The sequence below is a fragment of the Bubalus bubalis genome, chromosome 3 (assembly GCF_019923935.1).
Source record: "Bubalus bubalis isolate 160015118507 breed Murrah chromosome 3, NDDB_SH_1, whole genome shotgun sequence".
NCBI lineage: Eukaryota > Metazoa > Chordata > Mammalia > Artiodactyla > Bovidae > Bubalus > Bubalus bubalis.
In genome coordinates, this window is record NC_059159.1 from 31,761,090 (window position 1) to 31,784,303 (window position 23,214).

General features: G+C 56.6%; 2 protein-coding genes and 1 long non-coding RNA gene across 8 annotated transcripts in view; 2 read left to right on the forward strand and 1 right to left on the reverse strand.

Annotated features, from left to right (window-relative positions):
• The window catches only part of ELAC2 (elaC ribonuclease Z 2), a 20,932-nt gene extending 4,482 nt beyond the window's left edge, over positions 1-16,450 (forward strand). For 2 of the 3 annotated variants that reach the window (XM_045164830.1, XM_045164828.1), the window contains exons 2-24: positions 98-148; positions 269-339; positions 1,394-1,458; positions 2,734-2,791; positions 3,552-3,620; positions 3,923-4,035; positions 5,191-5,250; positions 7,764-7,822; positions 7,911-7,983; positions 8,458-8,570; positions 8,707-8,802; positions 9,437-9,575; positions 10,365-10,450; positions 11,324-11,436; positions 12,590-12,686; positions 13,229-13,367; positions 13,638-13,676; positions 13,784-13,893; positions 14,173-14,272; positions 14,355-14,475; positions 14,563-14,641; positions 15,089-15,233; positions 15,540-16,450. In XM_045164830.1, the coding sequence (XP_045020765.1) occupies positions 98-148; positions 269-339; positions 1,394-1,458; positions 2,734-2,791; positions 3,552-3,620; positions 3,923-4,035; positions 5,191-5,250; positions 7,764-7,822; positions 7,911-7,983; positions 8,458-8,570; positions 8,707-8,802; positions 9,437-9,575; positions 10,365-10,450; positions 11,324-11,436; positions 12,590-12,686; positions 13,229-13,367; positions 13,638-13,676; positions 13,784-13,893; positions 14,173-14,272; positions 14,355-14,475; positions 14,563-14,641; positions 15,089-15,233; positions 15,540-15,758 (2,215 nt within the window). In that variant the 3' untranslated portion in view covers positions 15,759-16,450. The remainder of the gene's footprint in view (positions 1-97; positions 149-268; positions 340-1,393; positions 1,459-2,733; positions 2,792-3,551; positions 3,621-3,922; positions 4,036-5,190; positions 5,251-7,763; positions 7,823-7,910; positions 7,984-8,457; positions 8,571-8,706; positions 8,803-9,436; positions 9,576-10,364; positions 10,451-11,323; positions 11,437-12,589; positions 12,687-13,228; positions 13,368-13,637; positions 13,677-13,783; positions 13,894-14,172; positions 14,273-14,354; positions 14,476-14,562; positions 14,642-15,088; positions 15,234-15,539) is intronic. The other variant, XM_045164829.1, reaches the window with a different exon arrangement.
• An 851-nt stretch (positions 16,451-17,301) lies between these two features.
• The window catches only part of ARHGAP44 (Rho GTPase activating protein 44), a 119,874-nt gene continuing 113,961 nt past the window's right edge, over positions 17,302-23,214 (reverse strand). For 3 of the 4 annotated variants that reach the window (XM_045164831.1, XM_045164832.1, XM_045164833.1), the window contains 3 exons: positions 23,028-23,185; positions 21,753-22,133; positions 17,302-17,862 (listed from right to left, as the gene is read on the reverse strand). In XM_045164831.1, coding sequence (XP_045020766.1) covers positions 17,723-17,862; positions 21,753-22,133; positions 23,028-23,185 — 679 coding nt within the window. In that variant the 3' untranslated portion in view covers positions 17,302-17,722. Of the gene's footprint in view, positions 17,863-19,867; positions 19,917-21,752; positions 22,134-23,027; positions 23,186-23,214 lie in introns of all 4 variants that reach the window. The other variant, XM_045164834.1, reaches the window with a different exon arrangement.
• LOC123465565 lies at positions 17,869-20,465 on the forward strand. Its single transcript, XR_006640797.1, has 2 exons — positions 17,869-19,521; positions 19,917-20,465. It is a non-coding gene; the product is annotated as an uncharacterized LOC123465565 (long non-coding RNA).

A 23,214-nucleotide genomic window follows, 5' to 3' on the forward strand; every position in this document is an offset into this window, starting at 1 on the left:
GGTTTTTTTTCTCCCCTCAACGGTGTACAACAGAGCATCCGATCGGTGGCAGAAGCTTTACAGACTCTGACTCTCTGGTGCGATGTTCGTCTTCTAGGTATCTCTTCAACTGCGGGGAAGGCGTCCAGCGACTCATGCAGGAGCACAAGTGAGCCAGCCCTCTTCCTGCGGGGCGGGGATGACTGTGCGGCTTTGACACGGGGGTCAGCAGGAGAGAGGGTCCCTGGCCAGTGTACTGTGTCCTGCTCCAGCGCTTTCTCTTTCTTAGGCTGAAGGTGTCCCGTTTGGACAACATATTCCTGACCCGAATGCACTGGTCTAATGTTGGCGGGTTGTGCGGTGAGTCCATTCTTGTCCAGGTCAGAGGCTGGAGGGAGGTCTCTGGGATTTTAACCTGCCTTCTCCCCCGCCCTCACCACCCCCCCCCTTTTTTTTTTGCCCATCACCCGACGTCCAGGGGAGCTGGAATTCTTTTTATGCCTGCCCCATCAGCTACAGCAGGAAGCATCAAAAAGTGTGGCTCAGAAGAGTAGGTGTTAATGTGGAGGCTGCCTTTAGGTGTTAACCACCCACCTCATTTATTGAGTTGCTGGACTGGAGGTGCGGGACCAACTGGAGTGTGTGGTCACAGTAAATGCGGATCACATTAAATATTAGGTTGGCCAAGAAGATGGTTTGGGTCTTTGCTTAACAGACTCTTTGGCCAACTCATTATGTCTGCCACTGGGACTATCAGCTACACACAGAGACCCAGTATCCAGATTTGTTGTCGTTTAGTCGCTAAGAAGTGTCCGACACTTTTATGACCCCATGGGCTATTATAGCCCACCAGGCTCCTCTGTCTGTGGAGTTTTCCAGGCAAGAATACTGGAGTGGGTTGCCATTTCCTTCCCCAAAGGATCATCCCCACCCAGGGATCAAACCCAAGTCTCCAACATTGGCAGGTGGATTCTTTACCACTGAGCCACCAGGAAAGCCCGGTATCCTGATTACCCCCTTGTTTCTGCCCATCAATTAGAAAGATCGAGATTGTTTTGCTGCCACATTCTGTAACATTGTGGAGCAGGTAGGAAGGAGTAAAGGCTGGACCCGTCTCATCCCCCAAGACTGAGACTCAGATGAGGTGAGGACGCGCCCAGGGTGCAGAATTGGTGCCGTCCTTTGACTCGGTGGGTTTTTGCCCCCGAGGTGCCTCATTCTAATATCAAGTCCTGAGTAAGCATCCCTTGAACCTCTAGCCAGCCCCAAGTCTGCTCTGCGTCTGTTCCCTGTTAACTCTGGAATGAGAGCAAGTAGGAAAAGCAGCCAGTTAAGTAAGGAGTGCGCCTCCTGGCGGTGACTGCGAGTCAGGGCTATGAGAGATCTGAGTTTATTCATTCTGTTTTTTTTTTAGGAATGATCCTCACTTTAAAGGAAACTGGAGTTCCAAAGTGTGTGCTTTCTGGACCTCCACAACTGGTGAGTCTTAAAGCTGAGCCTTCCATTTTAACTTCCACAGGAATTTCCAGTTTTGCACATCAGCCCTCTGCCCTCCAGAGAAATCTCAGAGCAGTGGAAACACTTTGCGTTTCAAGCTAAAGATAACTTTGACTCCAAGCCTTATTGACTCTCTGACTGGGCTCAGGTCACATTCCCTCCTGGAGCCTCAGTGTCTGTCGCTGTGAAAGGGTCGCAGGTGTTACGAATTGAACAAGGTAACACGGAGCACTGGGTCACTTTGTTTCACACCATGTGGACACAAGATAGATGTCAGCTTTTATTCTTTTTTTGTTTAAAATTTATTTACTTTTTAGTTGAAGGATAATTGCTTTACAGAATTTTGTTGTTTTCTGTCATACCTCAACATGAACAACTTTTATTCTTATTTATTAAATTTCAGACATCTCTGTTGTACCTTCCAAGCCAGCTTACAACACTCTTGAGAGGTTATAAACACATTATTGGTGTAAGGGTTCACTTCACGTCCCAGGTCCTAGGGGAAAAGGCAGCCAGACACCAGCCCTGCCTGTGACATGTGTCTCCAGAATAACGCCTCACAGCCGTCCCTCTGTCCTCCTCATTAGCTCTGTCCCACCACGGTCTGCCATCGCTTCCCACGTCCATTCCTCCACCCCCGTGACTGTCCAGCCCCGCGGCCACAGGGATCCCTCCCAAGTGGAACAGAAGGCGGGTCACCTTGTCCTAAAACCCTTCACAGGTGTCTGTAAACAGAGTCCAGATACTGTCACGTGGCCCCCAGGTCCCGCTGGCCCCGGCCCTCACCTGCCCTGCATCTATGCCTGGCCATACGTGAGGCTGCGGGGCCAGCTCTGAGCGCTTCACAAAGCCCCCACCTGTCTCAGGCCAAGATAATTTTCTCCCTCCTGTGTCCTCCCAGACTTCCGGGCTCAGCTCCAGGGCTTTGGCGTGGGAGGCCCGCCCCCCGCCCCTGGCCAGTGACTCTGCAGACTGGTTGGTTCCCAGTCTCCTGTGTTTTCCTGTGTGCAGGACGCTCAGCCCCACAGCTGCTTGTTGTCGTTTTTATGATTTCTGTCTCTTCCCCTGGTTTCTAAGTTCTGTGAGCGCAGGTACCCCGTCTTCTCATTGCTGACGCCCAGGCATCTAACCTGTGGTGGACACTCAGTAATAAAGTTGAAAGTGCTCTCTGGAGTGTGTTTTACATTGCTGCTTCCAGCACCTCTCATGTATTGATGCTTGAACATGTGTTTCGTCCTCCTCGTTTTTCTTTCTTAGGAGAAGTATCTGGAAGCTATCAAAATATTTTCTGGTCCATTGAAAGGAATAGACCTGGGTAAGTCCTTGATAACTACTCATATGTCCCCTTCTCTCAAATCAGAATACATAAAAGCTGACCAAAGTAAACATTAAAACTTAAATGTTTCATCCATGTGAGATGAATTTTGAACCAATTGCTGATTGCACTTTCTCTGCCCCTACCTCATCCCCTTAAACAACGGCGGGAAGGCAGGAGTGAGTCAAAAGCTGCCAGCAATGGGGTGTGTGCAGGATGGGGTCTCCCTTGGGGCCCTGAGGCTCCTTCCTGGCCCTGTAGGTAGGTGGCACCATTGATTGGCCTTGGATCCCCAACAGAGAGAGGGGCTGGGGGCACGTGGCCAGTTGATGGGAAGAGGCCTGACCGAGGTACCAGCCGGGCCAGGGGCATCTCCCGTTGGTTCTTCTGTAGAAGAACGCTGGTGTTTTATTTCAGAACGTGTCTTGGCTCTCAGAGTTGAGAGCATAGGTTCCCTGGCCTGGCAGTGCTGAGTGTCAACCTGGGTCTCTTACACTTAACCATCGGCTTCATTTTCTTTTGGCGGTTCATCATCAGTGATCCTCTTACGTCTTCTCACGTGGCTGTGCTAAACGTTAACGGCTGAAGATGTATTTTTGCTGCCTCCCTAAATATTTTCATTTACTTAGAAATTCTTGGTTTAATGCAGATTTCTGCAAAAATCCAAAGCACTTCCGTTGCTCATGGGTGGTGATCTGAAGGTGATTCTCGTGCCTGTGTTTGCTGCCCCAGTCACTATCCTGTGGTCTTTTCCCCACAGCCGTGCGGCCCCACTCAGCACCAGAATACAAGGACGAGACCATGACAGTGTTCCAGATCCCCATCCACTGTGAGTACCAGGCCACATGGTGGGGACCCCTGGCGGTCCGTTGGTTAGGGCTCCGTGCTTTCACCACCGGGGCCCAGGTTTGATCCCTGGTCAGGGAACTAAGGTCCTGCAAGCTGAGCTGCACAGGCAAACATTTAGAAAGCCACATTTTCTTGGAGCGGGAGGATGTGGGTCCTAGTTGAGGAAGGCAGGGGGATGGGAGAAACTGCTGGTGGCCAGTGGAGGACAGGCCAGTGTAGTGGGCAACTGGCTGTGAGCTCACCCGAGGGCTGTGTCATCTGCTCATCTCCCCTACTGACCAGGCGAGCAGACGAGTGGTCAGCAGCCGCCCGCACAGAGTCCAGAGCGGCTGAGTCCACAGCCGCCTCCACACGCGGAACCAGCTGACGGGGAGCAGCGCCCGGACGGTAATGGTGCTCAGTCAGCAGTGTGCTGTCGAGGGGGCTGGGGTGGACATGGGGTCTGTTTTAGTCCATTGCTTCCTTCTGCTCTCCATTCAAGTTTTTGTCCTAAGGAAGTTCTCTGTGCAGAACACTTTTTCCTTGTCACGTTAAGACACCTGCGGGCAGCTGAGAAGGCCTTTGTAAAGGTGGCCGCACGGAGCCTTAAGGGCCAGTTTGCAGCCGGCAGGTAGGGGCCCAAGCTTCGGGTCCAGTTTACCCAGAGGAGAACAGGGCCTGACAAATGATTCATACAGAGGTTTTTGTGCTTCCCATTTTCTGGTACAAAATTATGTTGTTTATTTCATTATACAGTACAGATCATTAAGTCTGTACAGTTCATTACTGAGTCTTTGGATTTTTTTGAATTCCCATTTCACGTGTAGCAAATCAGTATTTGCGTGTGCACCTGTCGTGTTTGCAAAACCGCATACACAGGAACACTGCTCTCATGTTGTTGGTGTCAGCAGATGGAGAAGGCTCGGTGAACTGTTGGTGTCTCATTGAGGCAGCAGTGATGCCAGTTAATTTTTGTGAATGCAGGACCTAACAGCCAAGCCGACAAAGCAGTCAGAGAGTGGCTTTGTGCCTCCTCTTCCAGAATGACAGCCCACTGGGAAATGGGATCAGAATTCCAGGATGAGACCTGCCAGAGGAATTGGGCTGCTTGAGGACGCTGTGGTCCAGGGATGGGCACGCTTGCTAAGTTCCCGCCTCTGCTCTGAGGACCGAGGGGCCCAGCCCTGTGAACTGTCCTTCTTGGATGGCATGAGTGAGGACTGACATTTTTGCAGGCCTTTCAACTTTTATGTTATTTCTCACAGAGTTATTGATAAAGCACATTACAGCTTATTTTTTTCTCATCTCCACTTCTAGGTAAAACATAAAACATTTTAAAACCCTTCACTTGCTCTTTTCTGGTTTGAGTTTTTGCATTTTTGTTTACTCGAATCTCAACATGAGTTAGAAAAAAAAGAAAGTTCTGCTTGAGGGAAAAACAAGTGTGTTTGTATCCAAAGTTCCTTCCGTTTAAATTTGTGTGACGCCAGATTAGGTGTCAGATGACCACTGACCTGTGACACCTGGAAGCCTTGCCATTCGCCTGGTCACGGTCGGACTGTCTCTTCTCAGGTGTCGGCTGGAAAGCACGTGGCAGGGACACCTCCTTGGTGGTGGCTTTCGTCTGTAAGGTGAGCACGTGTCTGGTGATCTGAGGGTAGCAGCTTTCTCTGTGATCAGAGAAAACACACCCTGGTTCCCAGTAAACCACCTGTGCTCGTGTATGTGTCCAGATTGTCTTCCAACCAGAGTCAGTCTTTGGAGACATGCTTCATAGTTGACTGTGAGCCTCACTCTTGAACTTCAGAAATAGCGAAAAGTTAAGTTTCTGAAGTCAATGGAAATAGAGTTGATTTACAGTGTTAACTACTGCTGTACAGCAAAGTGACTCAGTATACACATGTGTATGTATACTCTTTTTAAAAATATTCTTTTCCATTATGGTTTATCACAGGATATTTTCTTGTGCTATACGGTAGGACCTTATACCCATTCTATATATAATAGTTTGCATTTGCTAATCCCAAGCTCCCAATCCTCCCCTACCCTCCCCCACCCTGGACTTCCCTTGGTGACCAGTCTTTTTCTTAGATAGGTTCATTTGTATCCTGTTTTAGATTGGACGTATAAGTGATAGCATATGATATTTGTCTTTTTCTGACTTCACTTAATATGATAATCTGTAGGCCCATCTATGTTGCTGCAAATGGCATTTAATTTTTTTATGGTTGAGTAATATTCTATTATGTGTATACATACATATATTTATATACCACATCTTTTTTTACCTATTCCTCCATCAGTGGATGTTTGGGTTGCTTCTGTGTCCTGGCTGTTGTAACCAGTATTGCAGTGCACATTAGGGTGCATATATCTTTTTAAAATATGGTTTTCTCCTGATATATAGCCAGGAGTGGGATTGCTGGATTGTATGATAATTCTGTTTTTACTTTTCTGAGGAATCTTAATACTGTTTTTCACAGTGGTTGCACCAACTTACATTTTCACCAACAGTGTAGGAGAGTTCCCTTTTCTCCACATCCTCTCCAGCATTTATTGTTTTGTAGACTTTTTAATGATGACCATTCTGACTGGTGTGAGGTGGCACTTCATTGGAGTTTTGATTTGCATTTCCCTAATAATTAGCAATGTTGAGCATCTTTTCACGTGCATAGCTATTGGCTATCCATATATATCTCGTTTGGAGAAATGTCTGTTTCGGTCTGTCCATTGTTCCGTTAGGTTGCTTTTTTTGTTGTTGAGTTTATGAGCTGTTTGTATATTTTGGAAATTAACCCCTTTTAGTTGCATCATTTGCAAATATTTCTACCATTGTGTAGGTTGGCTTTTCATTTTGTGTGTGGTTTCCTTTGCTAAAGCTGTGAGTTAGATTAGGTCCCATTTGTTTATTTTTACTTCTGTTACTTTGGGAGATTGACCTAAGAACACATTGGTATGATTTATGTCAGAACGTTTGCCTGTGTTCTCTTGTAGGAGTTTTATGGTGTCATGTCTTATATTTAAGTCTTTAAGCCACTTTATTTCTGTGTATGGTGTGAGGGAGTGTTCTAACTTCGCTGACTTAAATGGATCTGTCCAACTTTCCCAGCATCACTGGCTGAAGAAAGTCTTTTTCCCTATTGTGTTAATATATTCTTGCCCCTTTTGTTGAAGATCAGTTGACTGTAGGTTTGTGGATTTAGTTCTGGGCTCAATTAATAGCTTTTATTATCTGGAGATATGTTCTCTCTATACCCACTTTGGTAAGAGATTTTCTTTTTTAATCATTATTGAAAGAAAGTGAAAGTGAAGTCACTCAGTCGTGTCTGACTCTTTGTGACCCAGTGGCCTGTAGCCCACCAGGCTCCTCTGTCCATGGGATTCTCCAGGCAAGAATACTGGAGTGGGTTGCCATTTCCTTCTCTAGGGGATCTTCCTTGCCCAGGGATCAAACCCGGGTCTCCTGCATTGCAGGCAGACGCTTTAACCTCTGAGCTACCAGGGAAGCCCTTATTACGTTTGTTTGTTTATTTCTGGCGCTGCTGGGTCTTCACTGCTGCATGGGCTTTCTCTAGTTGTGAGCAGGAGCTCCTGGTTGCAAGCAGAGGCCCTTCTAGTTGTGAGCAGGGGCCCCTCTAGTTGTGCAAGTTTTTAAGTACAGAATGATGATTATGAGGTTTTGTGATAGGATTTTTTTCCATTTTAACATAATAAGAGAACACTGGGAATTTTTTATTGTAACTTCTCTCTGGTATAAAAGCAGCAGCACAGTTTTGCCACATATGTGAAAAGTCAACGAGAGAAACCACCCACAGTTTCCCTGTCCCTGGAGTGCCGTGTGACATGGTGGATCCGTGACTGTTTCTGCTGGACTCTGTTCTGGTGACGCTCCGTTGGCCGTCACTTGACCAGCGCAGGATAACAAAGCGAGCGTCTCTCCTCCAGATGCTTGGAGGATGCTTCTTACTTGGGATGGGAATAGAGAGCATTTTATTAGATGGACAAGGAGGTAACAAGGTTGGGGAAGTAAGCAGCTCAGTTTTAAAGCATTCGGTTTCCAGTGCTAAACCAGTTGTGAAACTGCTGGTGGAAACCGAGCTTCTCCGTCAGCCTCTGGCCTCACATGCTATCCTCTTCCTCACAGCTCCACGTGAAGAAGGGAAACTTCTTGGTGCTCAAAGCAAAGGAGCTGGGTCTCCCAGTGTGAGTGGCGGGGCATCTGGGGGGGCCTTGCTGGGCACAGGGCGCCCCCGGGGCCCCGCCCAAACCGAGGCCTCGCCTGTCATTTCAGCGGAACAGCTGCCATCGCCCCCATCATCGCTGCCGTCAAGGACGGGAAGAGCATCACCTACGAAGGGAGAGAGGTGGGTGCAGTCCTGGCAGCCACAAGCCGGGCCCGGATGCTGGACAGTCGCTGTCTGGTTTGGGCCCCACTTGCAGGGGAGTGAGCAGCTTGGGTTTCATCACTGAGCTGAGCTTGTCTAGGCTTGCCCTGCACATCAGTGCTGGCTGCATGGGGGCGTTTCTGGGGGTTTCCCTTTAGGATTTGGGGGTCTTCCTGATAGGATGAGGGCTGTCCCTGTCCCTGGGTTCAGGGGAGATCCCCTCAGGGTGGACTTCAGGCGTGTGGCCCCAAGGAGTGACATCCTCACCAAGGTGGGAGGATGTAAGGACGAGATTATGCCAAGAGCCGAGTGTGAAACGCCCTCTCCGGCCGGCCGGCCCCGGCTGGTGTCCGTGGAGAAAGGGCCGGCGGTGTGGGCGCTCCCTGAGGGGGCTAACACTGGGGACTCGGGGGCCTGCCCTGGGAGCACATGATGACCCCGGGGACTTCACAGATTCTGCCTGAAGAGATCTGCACCCCTCCAGACCCCGGGATCACCTTCATCGTGGTAGAATGTCCAGACGAAGGGTTCATCCAGCCGCTGTGTGAGAACACCACCTTCAGGAGGTGAGGAGGGCCCTCCTGGCGGGAGGTGGGAACCGACATTGGTTGGGAGAGCGGGGCCAGGCTCCCGCTGCCCAGTCCGAGGTCTGTACTCTTTGCCTCACTGGACCCAGCAGAGCCCCCGCTTGCTTCCTCCCAGTTACCAAGGGAAGGCCGACGCCCCTGTGGCCCTGGTGGTCCACATGGCCCCGGAGCACGTGCTCCTGGACAGCAGATACCAGCAGTGGATGGAGAGGTATGAGAGCCCCCGGGTTCCTGCCCTCCCTGGAGGCTGGGGGTGTCTGTGCTGTGAAGACAGTCCCCGCGAGGGGGCGCTGCGGGCACACGTCTGCTGGCCTGGGACTGGCTTTCTGCCTGCACCCTCCACACCCTCACCTCGGAACAAACCCTGCCTGTGTTGATGATCACGTGTGTGTTTCCTAAATAAGACAGGTGGAGGATAAAGTAGCAGCCTTGCTTTAGAAGCTCTATCCACGTTGGGCACCTTCCTGCTCTTCCCCACCGCCCGCCTGAGGGCCGGGTGGAGGGACTTGGCTGGGGTTGGACTGGGGCGTGTGGTGACTCCTCTCTTTTTGGCGCCCCTGGTCCTCTGCCCCTCGGGGTCTGAGTGTTGGTGTCCATCACCATCTTTCTTTCCTCCCCTCATCCCCGTGCTCCCTCGTGTTCCCGAGTCCCCAGCCCTGGAACTGTTCCTGGTTTCCCAAAGGCTTTGAACTGGGCTCTGATGAGGAGCTGGGCTGTGTCTGGCCACTCGGGGTGACCTCTGGACAGGTCACTCACCCTCTTGAGCGCTCCCAGTAGATGACCACCCCATGGGCTGGAGTGCCCCCAGAAAGACACCATGACGACCGTGTGTCCACCCGTCTTAGGTTTGGGCCCGACACTGAACACCTGGTTCTGAACGAGAACTGCGAGTCGGTCCACAACCTGCGCAGCCACAAGATCCAGACCCAGCTTGGCCTCATCCACCCCGGCATCTTCCCCCCGCTCGCCAGCCCCCGCCCTCAGGTAGCAGCCCCCCACCTCCACTCGCCGGCCCCCGCCCTCAGGTAGCAGCCCCCCACCTCCACTCGCTGGCCCCCGCCCTCAGGTAGCAGCCCCCCACCTCCACTCGCCGGCCCCCGCCCTCAGGTAGCAGCCCCCCAGCTCCACTCGCCGGCCCCCCCCCGGTAGCAGCCCCCCAGCTCCACTTGCCGGCCCCCCCCCTCAGGTAGCAGCTCCTACCTCCACTCGCTGGCCCCCCCCTCAGGTAGCAGCCCCCCACCTCCACTCGCTGGCCCCCCCCCTCAGGTAGCAGCCCCCCACCTCCACTCGCCGGCCCCCGCCCTCAGGTAGCAGCCCCCCACCTCCACTCGCCGGCCCCCGCCCTCAGGTAGCAGCCCCCCACCTCCACTCGCCGGCCCCCGCCCTCAGGTAGCAGCCCCCCACCTCCACTCGCCGGCCCCCGCCCTCAGGTAGCAGCCCCCCACCTCCACTCGCCGGCCCCCGCCCTCAGGTAGCAGCCCCCCACCTCCACTCGCCGGCCCCCGCCCTCAGGTAGCAGCCCCCCAGCTCCACTCGCCGGCCCCCCCCCCGGTAGCAGCCCCCCAGCTCCACTTGCCGGCCCCCCCCCTCAGGTAGCAGCCCCCTACCTCCACTCGCTGGCCCCCCCCTCAGGTAGCAGCCCCCCACCTCCACTCGCTGGCCCCCCCCCTCAGGTAGCAGCCCCCCACCTCCACTCGCCAGCCCCCGCCTTCAGGTAGTGGCTCCCCTCTGTCCCTGTTGTCCCCCCATGGGTCACAGCTCCGTCTCCTGCAGGAAGGCAGTGCTACCCAAGGTGTGCCCACGGTCCGAGGCCAGTGTCTCCTTAAGTACCAGCTCCGGCCCCGGCGGGAGTGGCAGAGGTCAGTGTGGTCTCGGGGGCAGGGGGGGAGTGGTCAGTGTCTCAGGTCTGCAGCCACGTGGCCTCTGCCTCCGAGCAGGAAAGTCAGTCACCCGCCATCCGGTCACCCTGAAAGACTGCCTGTTACCAGTTTGTGATTTCTGACCCAGGGTGTGGGGGCATGTTAAGAGGTATGTTTATACTGTGGGTTTAGGGCCTGATACACTGTCGGGCTTTTCTTCAGAACAAGGTTGTCGCCAGGTTTCCAGGTGGGGGTGCTTGTTCATTGGAGGCCCTGCAGTCCTCCTGCTACGTTAATGAAACAAGTGCCTTCCATAAAAATGCTTGGGTGGAACAGGGTTTCCTTGGAAGATTCTTAAGTGGGGGTGGGGGAGGGGTACTGGGTCAGAGGCCGGCCCTACCTGAAGCACCTAGTGAACCCAGCTTACCCTGCAGCCAGTCACGTGAGAGGTGCTTACTGCCCTCTGTCTTCATTGTTTAAAAATTTGAAGTGTCCTGTGCACACCAGTGTGGTCCAAGGGGACCACATTTGGAAAGGTGGCTGGACCCTGGGCACCATTGTGTTGAATAGTTGGGGCCCTTTAAGAGCCCTCCTCCCCTCCCGCAGGGGGATGCCCGGCACGACGGGTCTAGTGAGTAGAGGTCAGGGAGGCCCCTGCCCACGTATCAGTGCTGCCAGGGCCAGCCCGGCCCGCTTTGAGCTGCGAGGTTCTGAGGACCAGAGGTGTGAGACCTGCTGGGCTGGGGAGGGTCTGCCACGGCGTGACTGAGAGGTGGAAGCACCTGCAGACAGTCCCCAGGGTTGGTGCTGACGTCGGGTCTCATTCACGGCCACGGTGCCCTTCTGTCCCCTGATTCTACCACCTTCTTGCAGGGATGCCGTCCTGACCTGCGACCCCGAGGAGTTCATCGCCGAGGCCCTGGAGCTCCCCAACTTCCAGGAGAGCGTGCAGGAGTATAGGAAGACGGCCCAGGACGGCCCAGAGGGTGAGGCAGACCAGGGACCAGCCCCTCCCGGGCTTGCCCTCCTGAGGGCATTCGTGCAGCACAGAGCGCAGGGTCAGCCTGACACTGTCTAACCCCAGGGCCTTCTGGTCTGTTTACTACCAGTGCCTGCCCCCACCCAGACCAGTCAGGTCGGAGGTTAGGTGATGAGGCCCACGCAAGCCGAGCATGAGGGTCTGGGACCTCGGGTGAGGCTCTGGGCAGAACCTGGGGTCTGGTCCCAGCTTTGCTTTAAGGGTCCACGGGAGGACTCTGGCCCCGTCACTCACCGTGTCGGGCTTCCCCTGCCCCAATGGGAAGACAGTTTGGGGAACTCCGTGGCCTCTCTGCAGTAGTTGGTTTTCCCAGTGGTGGTGTTCTCAGCTCACAACTGAAGTGGAGAAAGGAGGCTGGACCAGAAGTGGGGGTCAGGTTCAAGCCAGTCAGCACCAGGCTGGAGTTTCAGGACTATGCCTCCCTGGCTGCGCTTGCCGGGGTAGGTTTCAGGTTCGCACGTTAAAGCCCCATTTGTATTGTTGCTCGCGCGCGTGCGCATGGGGCCTGTCTGGCTGGGCAAGGCTTGTGGGGCCCCATGCTTCAGAATCCAGGAGGCTGTGCCTCTTCCTCCCAGAGAGTGAACCCCCCTGAGCCCCTCCCAGCAGGGCAGGACCTGGGCCAGGTGGGCTCAGCCCGGAGGTCTGAGCTGATTCACAGCACGGAAAGGGGCCCCCTGTTATATCATCTAGTAGGAGACTTGGGGGCTTCCCTGAAAGCTCAGTTGGTAAAGAACCTGCCTGCAATGCTGGAGACCCTGGTTCGATTCCTGGGTCAGGAAGACCCGGTGGAGAAGGGGTAGGCTACTCACTCCAGTATTCTTGGGCTTCCCTTGTGGCTCCGCTGGTAAAGAATCCACCTGCAATGCGGGAGACCTGGGCCTGGGTTTGATTACTGGGTTGGGGAGATCCCCTGGAGAAGGGAAAGGCTACCCACTCCAGTATTCTGGCCTGGAGAGTTCCATGGACTGAGCAACTTTCACCACCAAGAGACTTGGGCCTGTGGAATTGCTCTGCTTTCCGCCCCTTCTGGTCTGAACATCACCCCCTCCAGGGGATCTGGACTTAACCTCAGGGCTGGCTCACGACATGTTTTTCCATAGCGACCAGCAGCCAGTACCCAGAAGTGGTCTTCCTGGGGACAGGGTCTGCGATCCCAATGAAGATCCGGAATGTGAGCTCCACGCTCGTCAACATCAGGTATGAACCCTTGAAGGGAGGCGCCGCCTGCGGGGGGACCCTGCCCCACTCCCAGGTGAATCAGAAGGTGCAGCCTTTAATCCCTGGAGGCCAGTCTTGGCTGGAGTGCCTGGGGAGGGGTCGGGCAGTAAGGTGACGGGTGGTCCGAGTAGCTGACTTGGACGTGGGGGGTCTGCACAGTTGGATGCCCAGTCATCTTGGGATGAAGCAGGTGGTGTGCTGTGAGCCATCGCCTGGTCACCTGGCTGAGACGCAGTCTCACTGGGCTTTCGGCTCCTCCTGTGAACTAGTCACTAACCGCCCCCACCAGCATCGTGGTGCACCTGCCCCCAGGCTCCGCTTCCCTCACAGACCCTCTCTTGGATGCCCAGCATCTGTGCGACTCTGAGGACACTCGTGTATGTCCCGGGGCGTCGGGATGTCCTGTGATAGGAGGAGGACAGATGTGAGGTCACCTTCACCTTGAGGCAGCCCCCCCGGGTGGGGCTGAGGTATCGCCCTGCCGTCCTCCCTGAGTGATTCCCCCCGCCCGTCCCCCACAGCCCCGACACGTCCCTGCTGCTGGACTGCGGGGAGGGCACCTTCGGGCAGCTGTGCCGCCACTATGGGGATGGCGTGGACCGGGTCCTGGGCTCCCTGGCCGCTGTGTTCGTGTCCCACCTGCACGCCGACCACCACACGGTGAGTGGGCTCCCTCCTCGGGCCCCATGCCTCCCACCCGGCGTGGTGTCTTAGGAAAACCCGGTGGCCTAATCTTGAGGCCACAGGGCCTCCCCTGGCCAGGTGGCTGCTTGGGGCCACCTTCAGCCAGAGGCGGGCGGCAGCCGGGTGGTGGGCATCGGAGGGAGGTGGCTGACGGCGACCAGGGACTGCAAGCTGGGGTCCCAGGGCCCCAACTCAGGAGGGAGGTCGGGTCTGCACGAGGCTGATTGTGTCCCCTCCTCCTCCCAGGGCTTGTTGAACATCCTGCTACAGAGAGAGCGTGCTCTGGTGAGTCCACTGGACTGTACCGCTCTCTTGTGTTTCTGTGATGACACACACGCCTCCTCCCACTCCACGCCGTTTCCGCTGAAACATCTGCTGTCTCCCCACTGCAGGCATCGCTGAGCAGACCCTGCCACCCCCTGCTCGTGGTCGCCCCCACCCAGCTCCGGACCTGGCTCCAGCAGTACCATAACCAGTGCCAGCCGCTGCTGCACCACGTCAGGTGGGCTCGGGCCGGGCGGCAGAGCCGGGGAGGGCGGAAACCCTCGGCTGGTTCCCACTCATAAAGGCCCTTTGCTTTCGGTTTCTCCCGGCCTCCTTCACTTCCATCCGCAAGTCTAGATCTCTGCCAGCACTTCTCCGTGAAACGGTTTCCAGGCCTAGCACCCTGCTTGCTCAGTGACAGCGCTGCATTGTTCCTTTGTAATAGTGGGGCTCTCTAGTCAGCGGCTTGAACATCAAATTAAACGTTCTTTTTCTTAAATGTTTTATCTTCTCACAGTGTTATTCCTGCCAAATGCCTTCAGAAGGGAGCTGAGGTCTCCAGCCCCGAGGTGGAGAGGTTGATAAATTTGCTGCTGGAAACCTGTGGCCTGGAGGAGGTAGGGGGAGGCCTGGGCGCGGGTGGCAGGTGGGGGCCACGGAAGCGTGTGGCTGGCTGTGAGCGCACCACCCCTCCTCCAGTTCCAGACCTGCCTGGTCCGGCACTGCAAGCATGCCTTCGGCTGTGCGCTGGTCCACATGTCCGGCTGGAAGGTGGTCTACTCGGGGGACACCATGCCCTGTGAAGCTCTGGTCCAGATGGGTGAGTAGGGGCGTGTTCTGTGCGGCCCCCAGACCCCTGTGGCCCCCAGGCAGAGGGCTTATTCTTGGCACCTGTGCTGCTGCTCAGGGAAGGACGCCACCCTCCTGATCCACGAGGCCACCTTGGAAGACGGTCTGGAAGAGGAAGCTGTGGAGAAGACACACAGGTACAGAGCACCCAGTCCGTCTGGCTCCCCAGCTGATGCTGGGCCAGCCTGCTTCCCACCAAGGGCCGTGGGGGCTCCTGACCCCGAGTGGCTGGCTCCCCAGCCTCCACTTTTATTTCTGTGGCACCTCTAAGGCAAGGCTCTGGAGGAGGTGTGGCTCAGGAAAGAACTGAAAATATGCTGAAGCCAGGGAAGCGGGCCTGGGGCAGGGTCATGGTGCGATCTAAGGGAGGAGTGTGTCGCCCCAAGTGGGGGGCCCCTGTCCCCCTGAGGCCCTCACTGGTGGGCAGTCCCACAATGCAGAGCCTGGGTTGCACTGGGGGAGGTGGGAAGACGGGCCCTGGGGTGGCTGTGTCGGCCGCAGGAAGCCTGTGGCCCCCAGGTGCCTGCCTGGGCCGGGGCCTGCGCGGCCTGCTCCTGCAGCCTCCCGTTGACCCATGTGTGCAGCACCACCTCCCAGGCCATCGGCGTGGGCATGCGGATGAGCGCAGCCTTCATCATGCTGACCCACTTCAGCCAGCGCTATGCCAAGATCCCGCTCTTCAGCCCTGACTTCAACGAGAAAGTGGGCATCGCCTTCGACCATATGAAGGTGAGGGGACCCCTTGGGCGGGGCGGAGAGAGGTGCCTCCATCCACAGGATGGCCGGGCTCGGCCTGCTGCCCACCACAGCTGGCACAGAGCCTTGGGGCACAGGCCCCCAAAAGCCCCGTGGAGGCCCAGCTATGACACATGAGCCACCCTCCACGAGGGCCCAGGGACGGCGTTCTCTGAGCAGTAAAGCTGGGCCTCTGGAGCCTGGCTTCCTCTCCCCACGGCCAGGCCAGTCTTCCAGCCAAGTCTGCCTGTGAGGGTGGCCAGTGCCTGCGAGCCATGACGGCCTTGTCTTGCCTCGTAGGTCAGCCTGGGGGACCTCCCGACGGTGCCCAGGCTGACGGCGCCACTGAAGGCCCTGTTCGCCGGGGACCTGGAGGAGATGGAGGGGCGCCGGGAGCGCCGGGAGCTGCGGCAGGTGCGGGCGGCCCTGCTCGCCGGGGAGGACATGGAGCCACCGCAGAAACGCGCCCCCGCGGAGCAGCCCCTGAGCCCGCAGAGCAAGAAGGCCAGGGCCCAGTAGACGGGCTGGGGAGTGTGGCGGGAGGCCGCGGCTTCCTTCGGTCTCCAGCACGAGCGCTGGGTTGGGGACGCAGCCTCAGGAACGGCATCTCCAAGGATGGGACATGGTGAAGGTGGCGTCTGGACCCTGAGCGTTCTGTCCCTGTGCTGCGGCCAAGCAGGGTCTTCGGGCACAGCTCTGCACTGCGGGCACCCAGGGTGCCTGGAAGCAACTTGATCCTGGCAATGACCTTCGGAGTCCATCCCTGGGGAGCCAGCACCCCTCTGCAGCCTGGTGTCTTAGCCAAAGTCAAGTCTTGTGGACTGTCAGCTGTGGACCGCGATGGGTGGGCGTGCAGTGGTTCCAGGAACGCAGAGATGGGCTGCCGTTCCTGCCGCATAAACAGACTGGAGTGTGGAGCAACACCGCGTGGGTTCAGCGGCCGGGCGTCCCCCTAGGGCTGGACAGCACTGAGGTCAGTGTCTGAGAAGGGGGTGGATTCTCACAGACACCGCTAGTATTCACGTGTTCTTACCACCGGGGAGGAGAGAGGGGCAGCTTTAAAGAGACATAGGTGCTGAGACAGAGACCAAGGACTGGACTCACCATGACCTCGGGGTCCCTGGCATCGCCTCCCGCGTCCCCTCAAGCTTGTTGTTAAGACAGGAAGATAGGCCACGCTCAGGGATAATAAATCTATTTTAATAACATTACTTTTGACAACTATTTGTACACGTATTGAAAGGTAATTGTCATCCCCCGGGCTCCATTACAAATTGGGTACTGAGCTGCCCTGCCAGGAAGCGAGCAAAGCTGGGAACATCAGAAATCAGCAAGTCCCACTGTCGGAGGAGGATTACTTTACACTTGGTTGGGAAAAATAACGAAGCATTTAAATCTCTCATTGTACACCTGTACATGGGTTTAGATTGAATGGCTCAAATTAAACAAATATAGATTTCATATATACAAATATTATATCCAGTTTAGGTATTCTATTTGAAAAGGATAAAACTGTAAGGTTGGACTCTGCATGCATGACCGGAATCCACTTCTCTCCCCTTCCATCCCAGGTGTGACCAGATCCCCAGGGTCTCCTCCCCAGGGCCGGCTGGGGGCTCTGTGGAAGGGTGAGCCAAGCTCTGCCCACCGCATGGCTGGGGGTGTGGGCCTGGGGGCTCCGCGGGCCATGCCCCCTTCCCCTCTGGGCTTTGGGTGACAGGATTATTGCTATTCACTTCTGACCTCCAGAAATTGACCCCATTTCTTAGTGAGCTGGGGGACCCTGGAGGGCTGCAATTACTGAGACACATCTCAAGTTTTGGGGGGGTGCCTGGGGAGTTACATTTGGGTCCCCCAGACACACTCAAGATCATTTTTAAAATTCAGAAATAGAAAACCATAAGATAGTAAAGGGAGCTTCATTCCACAGCGTGGAGGAGTAAAACTTAAATTTTGTCTTCAGCCATTTACATCAAAGCCCACAGATGAAGGTCTGCCCCGGCGGGCTCCTTGCTGTGAAGAGGAAGGCCGGCCAGGGCCCCAGGCTTCCAGGCTCCTGAGAGCGACCTGCCCCCTGCCCCGTACCTTCCCCTGTCCCCTCCCTGCTCTGCACCATCAGGTGGACCTCACAGGACTCAACGGCGGCCGTCAGCACGGGTAACAGGCAGCCCCAGGCTGACCACCACCGAGCCGCGCACACCCACCCAGCAGAGGGTATTTCTGACATAAGCCCTCGGGTGGGGAGGGCGGTCGCCTGGCGTGGAGGCCGAAAGTGGATCAAAATAGGCACAAAGTCAAAAGGCAAAGATCAAACAAAAGGCCAGAGTCACCACCCAGAGGGGACGAAAAAACATCTGCACCACAGAAACCTGCCACGTGGCCATCCGCAGGGGTCCCACCTGGGCGGCGGCTGCAACGGCTGTGAGCACACGCGTGCGCGGTGCTGCTCTCAGGGCTGTGTGCACGCGCGTCTGCAATGCTGCTCACAGGGCCGTGCTCTCCGACTCCTCCTCTGAGTCTCTCTTCTCAGCCACCGAGTGTCGCCGCATGTGCTCCAGGGGCCCGAGGCGCAGCGCCGACCCCAGCTCCACGTGGATGGAGGGCACGTCGAAGTGGACCAGATCTGCAAGGCGGCAGGGGTGGGGGGCGGGCTGAGAGGCTGGGGGCCTGGGGTGTCATGGAAGGGCCAGCTGGTGTGGGGGTCCCTTGAAGCAGCCTCTCAAAGGGGCCCTCTCCGCCCATGGGCCCGGACATCCAGATTCCTACCTGTGGTTCAGGCCCAGCGGATTCTTACCCCCTGGAACCAGACTCTGCGTATAGAGGATGCCCCCTGGCTGGGCCAGGTCACACCGGATTGGGGATGTCAGGGCTGCATTTAGTTTCCTGGAGTCTGCAGGGATCGGGTCACAGCCTGGGGACACAGCCACCTCCCAAGTGCGTGGCTGGACAGGGGGTCCTGACACAGTGGCCCAACTCAAGACCACACATGTATGCCTAAGGGGCTGGCAGAGGTGGGACAAGGGTCTCCCTGAGGACCCCGGGAGTAAGGGGGGCAAGCTGCTCCCTGTGGGCACCGCCACCCCCATTCCCGTCCTGCTCGCCTCCAGTTACGCCTCTGCTCGGGCACTGAAAGGTCACTTCCTAGAAAAAGACCAGGAAGAAGACTGGTCCCCAAGGCAACACACACAGTCTGTCTAGACCTCAGCAGGCAGCTCGGGGCTGGCGGCCCGGCGGGGCGGGCATCGGACGGCAGCGCCAACTCCCGGGGCCGCAGGGCTAAGGGGACCTGTCACTCCCTCCGGGCCTGATGAGCTCTGGCCTCCGCTCAGCCTCACCGTCCCCGAGTGGGGGACTGAGGACCCACACCATGGGGGAGCAGATGGGGGTGGGGCTTCCCGTTTTTGTCAAACATTCCATCCAAGGAAGACCACGGCAAGTGGACAGACAGACGTGTGGACACCGTCTTCAAAGACACACAAACATGCAAGCTCTGGAACGAAGCTCCTCCTCTCCCCTGACCCCCCACCCCCCGAAACAGCCCCCTGCCTGACCAAGCAGAGACGGGGGTGGGGGGTGGGGGTCCGCGGCTCGGCCGTGCTCCTCCTCCTGCCGGCCTGGCTTGGACTCAAAGCCCCGCCTCTGTCCCCAGGCGGAGTGTGACCTTGGGCGCCTTCTGACTCCGCCTGGGTCTGGCAGTCACTGGGGTGACACAGGTGGGAAGGTGCCCGCAGGCAAAACAGGTGAAGGACGCGCAGCCTGAGGAGAGCCGCCTAGCGGCCACCTTGGCCACTCCTTAAGCCACACTGAGCAGGAAGGTAACTCAGGCAGCTGGAACGCAGTGGGAGAGAAACCCCTGCAGACGGCCGAGAAAGGAGAGGCCCATCCTTGGGACAGAGGCCCCCGGAGGCCTGTCAGGGGGCCCATGTGGGCGGCAGACACCGCAAAGCCACTCCTGTCCAGAATGTGCAGCTTTCCTGGGGGGCAGAGGGGACCCCTTGCTTCACTCTGGCTGCCCCATTTGACTCTGGCTGCCCCATCTGACTCAGGCCCCGACACCTGCTTCCTGCCTGTTCTTGCCTCTGGTTTCTTTAGGAGCTTCTACCCTTTACAGGAGCAGGAGGCCTGGCAGAAACTGGTAGGAGGGCTCCCAGAGTATTTCATTGAATTGGACAGAAAGGCCCTGGCTAGCTGCATACCTGGGACAACGTGAGCTTGGGGTGAATTCTAGAACGGACACGAGGGGTTCTTTAGAACCTGCTGGCCATCCTAGAGGACCGGGCAGGTACTCTCCCCGGGGGCCCCTCCCTAAACCCCTGGTGCTTGTGCCTCCCCCAACACTGGGCACACGTCGTCAGCCAGCGGGCCATCCAGTGACACAGACCTGGGATGAGGGAGGGGGCCGTCACCCCTTCCTTCTAAGACCGCGTGGGAAGCAGCTGGGGCTGGGCGGCCCTGGAGGGGGACAGTGAGGGAGAAGCCGAGCGCAGCCTCTTTCTCCTCCTGAGAAAAGCCAGGAGGCGGCCGGTGAGCCCCTAGGCCACAGGAGGCTGCCGTGCGGGTCGGGGTGCATGCAGAGCGTGGGGTGCGGCCTGGCTGCGGCCGGGAGAGGTGAGGCCGGGACCGCTTACCCTGCAATCCCCCTCACGCGTCCACAACCGCGTCCCCCGTGTCACACAGCTGCGAGAACACAGCGACAGGAGGCGGAGAGAGGAAGAGAGACGATGAGACGACAACGGACACAGCACGCCCAACGCACAGTCAGGGGGCCGCAGCAAACCGCGACGACCACACCGCTCAGACCACTGCCCCGCTGGACGAGGGGCCGGGCCGCCGCCCCCCAGATGACCGCTCAAGGGCAGCAGCTCTGAACCAGGGGTGGCTGGGACCCCCGCCATCCATCAGGGACTCTTCCAGAACCACCAGCGGGAGGGAGGTGGTGCTCACTGTGGTTCTCCAGGGAGGGGTCTCCTTAATGTCTTAAGAGCCTCAGGGTGGACAGAGCAACTGGGCCTTCACCATTAATCACATCCAAAGAAAGCCAGATTGCCAGACGGCCGCTCCCCATGGTATATACATCTGTTTCCCCCACCCCAGGCACGTGCACTGGACTAGTCTCTTCTAGGCAGCAAAGCACTAAACCCATGGGTTCTCCTTCCATGTGGTCAAGGGAACCTTCACTCCCGAGGGCAGATGTGGGGATGAATAAAAGCACAAGTCAGGACCCAAGGCCAGACTGCTGCCTCCAGTGTGTGTGTGGCGTGTCTGCGTGGAGACAGCTGTGTTTGTATGTGTGTGTGTGGTGTGTGTATACAGTAGGTGTATATATGGTGTATCTGTGTGTGATTTATGTGTATCTGTGGTATGAGTGCGTTCAAGCATGCTTGCATGCATGTATCTGTGTGGTGTGTGTGGGTTATGGTTACACATTTTCCTAGAGGAAAAATAGCTCCACCTTTGATGTTAAAGTAAAACTAATTTTAGTTGTCATGGGCCTGTCCCACAAAGCCCCTCAAAGAACCAGGCTTACAGAATCTTGTTTGAAATTGCATGTTCAGTCACTTCAGTTGTATCCAACTCTGCGACCCCATGGACTGTAGCCCTCCAGGCTCCTCTGTCCATGGGATTCTCTAGGCAAGAATACTGGAGTAGGTTGCCATGTTCTAAGGGATCTTCCTGACCCAGGGATCAAACCCATTATCTCTCACATCTGCACTGGCAAGCAGGTTCTTTACTGAGCCCTTTCTAAATATATTTTGCTAAGGAAAAAACCTTTTCCTAATAAGCCTTGTTTGAAGTGAAGTGAAAGTCGCTCAATCATGTCTCTTTGTGACCCCATGGACTCATGGAATTCTCCAGGCCAGAATACTGGAGTGGGTAGCTGTTCCCTTTTCCAGGGGATCTTCCCAACCCAGGGATTAAACCCATGTCTCCTGCATTGCAGGCAGATTCTTTACCATCTGAGCCACCAGGAAAACCCAAGAATACTGGAGTGGGTAGCCTATCTCTTCTCCAGGGGAATCTTCCCGACCCAGGAATCGAACCGGGGTCTCCTGCACTGCAGGTGGATTCTTTACCAACCGAGTTATCAGGAAGCCCACAAGGCTTGTTTAGTTATTAGGAAACTATGTCTTTGTCTCTCAACCTCTGTTCTCACGGTGAAAACTGGTAACTGAGTTGCCAGTGCTGAGCTGAGCAAAGCCCCAGACACACCTGTGCTGTGATCCCGCTTTCTGCCATCACAGTCCAGCCCCTCCTGAAGCCGCCTCTTCCCAGGACGCAGGGCGCTCGGCCCCCAGATGCAGGATGAGAACCCAGGCTGGCGGGTGTTCAATTGGGAGAAATCCCCTAGGGAGCCCCCTCTCTGCAGGACAACTGGGCCCGGGGGTGTCCACGGCCTCAGGGGGGCTTCTAAGGAGACCACCCCATATGCCACAGGTGGCTCCAGCACGGTCATCCCTGGAAACAAGGCCCACCTCCTGCCAAGTTCCCAGATGCCACGCGCGCCAAGGTTACCTGTTGACATGCTCTCCCCGGGGGACACGCCGTCCAGCACGGGATGCTCTGAGGACTGTGGGCTGGAGGCGGCGAGGCTGACAGTGGGCGGCTGGGGCGGCGGCAGGGTGGGCCTCTGCCGGGGCTTCGGGGTGGGCCGCGACTTGCTTAGGGCGCCCGTGAAGCCAGAGGGGGAGGCCAGTGGGGGTGCCGGGGCCGCGGGGGAGAGCTGGCCCGATGCCAGGGAGTAGCCCGGGGGATAGTTGAGTCCGTAGGGTGATGGGGTGCTGGGGGGCGTGGGGGACAGGCTGAGTGGGGATGGCTGGCCGGCAGGCTGCTCAGGCAGGGGCCCTGGCTGGCCGAAGGGGACCTTGGGTGGAATGGGTGCCAGCTTCTTGGAAACTGAAAGACGAATCAGCACACAGGGTTGTTAAGTGGCACTCACCATCTATCCATGTGGCTGTGAGCACCTTTCCCCGACCCCTCACCACCAGTGCCTCCACGCCCAGCTCCTGGCACCCTGAGGGCAGCTGATGCCATTTTTAAAAATTCACCTAGAACTACAGGTTTTCCTATCTGCCCCACCTGTTCACTAATGTCTCCTCCTCTTCTCTCGATTCCTGCTGTAATTGGCGCACATGCACACACACACACACACACACACGCACGCACGCGCACACACACACACACACACACACACACACATATGTCCCACCCCCAGGCAGCGGCTGAGTTCAGGGTCCTTCCATCGCTTCACAGTGGTACAAGTATCAGGGTTGCTCAGAGAAGGTGGGAGTTGAGGATGCATTGTCCAGGAGGGGACGACTACAGACGGACCTGGACACTGGACCCTGGACAAAGCGACTGTCCTCGGGGCAGGAAGCTCTTCTGGCTGAACCTCCAGTGGCTCTGGGATGCCATAACAGAGACCTCTGACCCAGTCCTCCGGCCACAGAGGCCCAGAGCCTCCATCACTCAGTCTGTCTTTTCCCTGTCCTTGCCCTCAGTCCCGTGTACTTGCCCTGGAGGTGTTTACCCTTTAAGAATCCCAGGTGTAGATGTGGACAGATCTGCATTGTTCTAGGTGTACCACTGCCCCGACTCCTCTGCACTGCCCTCTTTTTTACTTTTTTCCCTCTTTTTACTTTTTTTTGATTCAGAATCTTAGTTCCCCGATGACAAAGGATTGAACCCGTCCACCTGCAGTGGAAGCAGAGTCCTAACCACCAGAGCCCCGGGTAAGTCTCCACACTGCCCTCTTTTATTTATTTAGTCATGAGGGTGGCTGTGACGTACCTTTCCGGAGGGTGTGAGGGCTCTGGTCCGCAGGTGGCTGGCCCGGACTCGTGCCCGGCTGTGCCCCGGGCTGTGAGCCTGCACTGGGTGTCCCCTGGCTAGAACCCGGACTTCCCTTCTGCCCTGATCCTGGAGAAAGTTCTTTGCTTTTAGAAGCACTGTAACACAAGAGTTATAAAACAGAGTC